The sequence below is a fragment of the Quercus lobata genome, chromosome 11 (genome assembly GCF_001633185.2).
Source record: "Quercus lobata isolate SW786 chromosome 11, ValleyOak3.0 Primary Assembly, whole genome shotgun sequence".
NCBI lineage: Eukaryota > Viridiplantae > Streptophyta > Magnoliopsida > Fagales > Fagaceae > Quercus > Quercus lobata.
Genome location: NC_044914.1, coordinates 52019109 through 52024265, shown reverse-complemented (window position 1 = coordinate 52024265; position 5157 = coordinate 52019109). Strand labels below are relative to the sequence as shown.

At 34.8% G+C, this 5157-nt stretch overlaps 1 protein-coding gene across 1 annotated transcript; it reads right to left on the bottom strand.

Moving 5' to 3' along the window:
• Positions 1 to 353: 353 nt before the first annotated feature.
• LOC115968846 (chromatin-remodeling complex subunit ies6-like) lies at positions 354 to 3878 on the bottom strand. Its single transcript, XM_031088363.1, has 4 exons — positions 3772 to 3878; positions 2199 to 2383; positions 1269 to 1336; positions 354 to 684 (listed from the first exon to the last, which is right to left on the bottom strand). Exons 2-4 carry the CDS (start codon positions 2371 to 2373, stop codon positions 553 to 555), a joined length of 375 nt encoding a protein of 124 aa, XP_030944223.1. The 5' UTR covers positions 2374 to 2383; positions 3772 to 3878; the 3' UTR covers positions 354 to 552.
• Positions 3879 to 5157: the final 1279 nt, after the last annotated feature.

Sequence of the window (5157 nt, the reverse complement as noted above, 5' to 3'; positions counted from 1 at the left end):
GAGGAAGACCTCTTTTGGCTAGAGTAGTGTCCCTCATTTTCCCTCCCCATTCTTGAATAAAATTCCCATCGTTTCTATTGAAAAAAAAAAATATATATATATATATATACATATATATATATAAATATAAACTGGCTTGAGGTTAAAATAATAATAATAATAAATTGTTTCAATGAAACAATGCTTAAAACCTTTTTTTTCTTGAGTAGTAATTTGTTGATTTTGATCAATAATGTATTTTACCTTGTGAAAAAGAGATTTAATGAGTTACACAAAAAAAAAAAAAAAAAAAAAAAAAAAAAAAAAAACCTGGATGTGAACAAGTTGAAGATGGAAAGAAACACATCACTGCATCAACAAAAAGATATGCATGCTGAACATTTTTCCTACGGAGTGGGAACACGTGCTTATCAAAGAAGATGCATAAACTTATTCCATAGACTTGGTGACAACAGAAAACAATAAACTCCATTCTAATGTCCTTCTATACAGATTAAATCAATCGGCACAAAGGATCCTGAGCTAATTTCAAATAAGAAAACCTACTCTATTCTACTTGAGGACCACTGCTGCGTTTCTCAGAGCCAAATACCTTTGCACATACTCATTAGGAAGCGATCTTACGAGCTTGAAAACATCAGCATTCGCATAACGGAGATTGGTCCTAGGGTCATAGTATGGCGCCTGCATGATACACGAGTAAACAAAAGTAGGTAACATAATCCAAACCAAAAAAAAAAAAAAATAATGGAATTCAGTTACTGATGGATTCATCATAGTGTTTCAAACAGCAGTTGCAACCTATTCCTGTTCTCAATGCATCTGAACAAAATCTATTTGGCAACAAGAATGTTATAACTATTAGGCCCTGTAGAATAACAAGCATATAGAAGGCTGGATGGACAAGGGTCAAGTTATAAGACTCATTAACTCATCCAAGTTAAGTCAGAAACCTAACAGGCAGAGTACAAGCTTAGGCAAATCAAAATGTGCACCAACAATAATCCAAAATTCTATGATTTCCAGGTTTTCACACAGACCTAAAACAAAGTGGGTGGGTAGGAACGAGTGGGTTCAACTCTTAGCATTGATCTAAAACAGAGAACTAATACAATGGAACTGGATTTAATTGAAGTAAAAAATTTTAAAAGCGGGATGCAAATATCCATAGAAATAAATCTACCCCTAACAGCAGGATCAAACATTCAAACTAAATATTCATATTGATTGGACCTATAACACCACATCTTATTAAGAGAGCCACATACCTCATATCCTGTTATATCACAAATTTTCTTGCAAGGATGCATAGAGGGTGGTGACTCAATATTAACATCTGCAGAACAGGAAACATCAAGGGATCAAAACTCAGAAAGGAAATTCATAGTAATCTCAATAAAGATTACTAACTGATAATTATTATTATTTTAAAAAAAAGAAGAAGAAGAAGAAGAAGAATAAAGAAAGAGTGAGTAAAAGCTTGCAAGTTTAAACATTTAATTTCAAACTCCAAACAGATGACTATCTTTCTAAACCTGACAATATGATTGAACAGTTAAGCAGCCAATCCAAGCCAGTTTGTCTCAAGATACTTGACTGAAATCAAATCAGGTTGACCAATCAGCATCCTCCTACAGTACAAGTGATTTCTCGATACGCTCTCTAGTCATACCAGCAAACACCTCTTTTCATACAAAAAAATTGATCCAGAATCACTCTAATACCATAAAGTCAATCCTTGATGTAAACTTAGTGAGGTGCAAACCCTTCATCCCACCTCATTGGGCTTTAAGCTTCCCAAGACTCCCCAAGCATAGACTTCTTATTCTCAATGCAAAATGGGTCCATTAATCATATTCATTTATTCTATGGTCATTTAAAGCGTGAATCTTCTAAGCTCTAAAATTTTTGCCCCATATTCTCTTGTGTTCAACCACAAACTTAGGAATTACACTCTTCCCATGTAGGACAATCATGTATCAATTCATGAATAAAAGGTTTCCCATTTGTTGTCGGTTTAGCAAGTGTAACATTCTTTTCAACATCATGAGTCATACAAAGTCCAGCATAGTGCATCAAATTTTATTTCCCATTACAACAGTCTCATTGTTCCTTCTGTAATTAATATACAGGCTTTTCTGGAAAAGGAAAGCCAATAAAAGAGTCCCCATTTTTTTTCGTGCATTCCAAAAACTTACAGGTGGGTTCGTCAGTAGGGAAATTCTGGTAATTCTCAGCCTGAAGGATCTGCTTGAGATGTTTCCAGTGTCTGCCTCTGGATTGGCCTTTTGGGTACTTCTCATACATTTGAACCTGCTTGAAACTGAGGTGGGTTGGCAACACTAACTCTGCTTTCACCACGTCTAGCTCCATCTTCTTCTTTCTGCATATCAGGGGAAAACAGGGGCTCTTGTGAGAAATATACGATTTTAATAATTACTTATAAAAACACAGCACATTCCAAACGACTGGCAAAAGCATGGCAGTTTTGAAATACAACAATTTTTTGGGCTGTTAGAGACCTTGCTAAGGGTTGGTTGTGCTGAGTTGGGCATCAGTCTCTAACCAATATATATTGAAATCATCATCTTGCTGCTGCCTAGGTCTGTTTCTTAGGGTTATTTAAAATTATTGAGACTATTTTAAGATGTCAGAATATGGATTAAGCATATATTAGGATGGAACGCAAGTGGCTGACCCCGACTAGGCTGCTGAGGAACTATAGCACACCCCAAAAATTTTGGGATTAAGGCATGGCTGTTTGCTGTGTATATATTAGAATGGAAAGGACATTTTTTGAACTGAAACTGAAGCAAAATGCATCCAGAGAAGAAAGATAATACATGCAAAATAACTAGAGGTAGGAAAAAGGAAGAACTACAACAACAGATTTTGGGATTTTCATGATTAAATAGGAGATACAATGTTGTCCTAACAATGAAAATGTCATACCACTATAAGTCTACAAATGAAGTTTAACTTCAATGATAGTAAACAAGATAAATTAATCAACATTTCTACTCCACATATCATGTAAATGTCAAAACTCGAAACTAAACATCACAAGCATGTGCATCATTGCACCATTCAGACAATTGCAAACCCCAACTAAATAATACATTTAAATGTCACATGAGTTATAATAGCTTAATGAAATTTTTCATTCCTTACTTAGGTTATTCAAAATTGTGGCAATATGAGTTATGCAGAACAACCTACTGAGACTGCTTTTGTGGTAGTTGTTGCTTGGATTATTTATTTTGATTTCATTGATGTCTGATTCTCTATTTTTACATATACTTGAATTCTTACTTTTGTTTTATGCTTGAACACTTTTTAGGTGAATTTGAGTTGGTGTTAGTTTCTATGGAGTGAAAAGCAACAACAAATCAAGCCAGTTCAAAAAAAAAAAGTCAAAATAAAGATTGCATTTTTAGGTGAATTACGTTTTATGAGATGAGAACAATGCCTTTAAGAGAACCCATCACTAAAATCACAAAATAAAGAAAGTACTTTTATGAAATTACTACACACAAAAATAAATAAATAAATAAAAAATAGCCACGCTTCAAAATCCAAGAGAAACGAAGAAATAAGAAATACCCATCTGGGAATCTCCTCAAATTACCAAACGAGAATGAAGAAGCGCAAGGTGAACAATCAAAAAAACCATAATAAGGCGCACACAAATTACAAGGTGAACTATAAAAGGAAAAGCAAGTACTGTCGGTGAAAATCTAAAGACACGGAGAGAGTGAGAGATGGGCATACCTTGACGATAACGGCGGTGAGAGTGGTGGTGAAGATCGCCGTAATCCGAGGAGGATGAGAGAAAAGTAAACAAAAGATTGCTCGTTAATAAATATATTTCTATGGTGGCTTCCTGTGATAGGGACAACAGGGCTTTCCGCGTATTTATTTTGTTTTTTCAAAAAAATACAAATTGCATCTTTAAGATTTTTTTTTTTTTAATAATTTTTTAAATATTATACATATATATTTTATAATTTTTATTATCCCACAAAAAAAAAAGAAAAAGTAATTGAACCATTCTTTAATAAGTTTTGTGTTTGACAAAAATAAACTTGTGGCCAAACTTAATAAGTATAATTTGTATTTTTGTCTTTTCTTAAAAATAAATTTTAATAGCTTTTTAGTTTTTTTTTTTTTTTTTTAATACTTAACAAGAGTAGAGCATTAGCATTGGAGAATGCTAATGCCATATCTAAGGGAAATTTAGTATTTGCAGCCTTAAAATCATCTGCATCAAAGAATTGTAAAGGCAAGTATGTAATTCTAAAGATAGAATTGCACTGTAGCAGTATTGTAAAAAAAAAACTAATATTTTATCTCTGATTCTCTCTCCTCTGTCTCTCATCTCTCTCATTTTTTCTGTTCTCCTCTCTTCCTTCTTTGCTCTCCATCTGCTCTCTCGTCTCTGCTCTCCATCTACTCTCTCATCTCTCTCATTTTTTTGAATGGGTTTGCTCCGGTGGCTCCGGTGATATTTTTTTTTAATAGGTTTGCTCCAGTGATGATTTTTTTTTTGAATGGGTTTGCTCCGGTGATGATTTTTTTTTGAATGGGTTTGCTCCGGTGATGATGTTTTTTGAATGGGTTTGAATGGGTTTGCTCCGGTGATGATTTTTTTTGAATGGGTTTGCTCCGGTGGCTCTGGTGATGATTTTTCTTGAATGGATTTGCTCCGGTGATGATTTTTTTTTAATGCGTTTGAATGGGTTTGCTCCGGTGATGAAGTGATGATGTTTTTTGAATGGGTTTGCTTCGGAGATGATTTTTTTTGAATGGGTTTGCTCCGATGATGATTTTTCTTGAATGGGCTTGCTCCGGTGATGATTTTTTTGATCGGTGGCCTGGGTTTCAAATCGGCAGCGTGGGTTTCAATGGGTTTGCTCCGGTGATGATTTTTTTTGAATAGGTTTGAATGGGCTTGCTCCGATGATGATTTTTTTGATCGATGGCTTGAGTTTCAAATCGGCAGCGTGGGTTTCAAATCGGTGGCTTGGGTGGTGGATGTGGTGGCCGTTGTTGGCTCCAACTGGTTTGATGGTTTGTGTGTGTGGCTCTATTGATGGTTTGTGTTTGTGTGAGTGGCTCTGTTGCTGGTTTGATGTTTGTGTTTGTGTGTGTGGATGT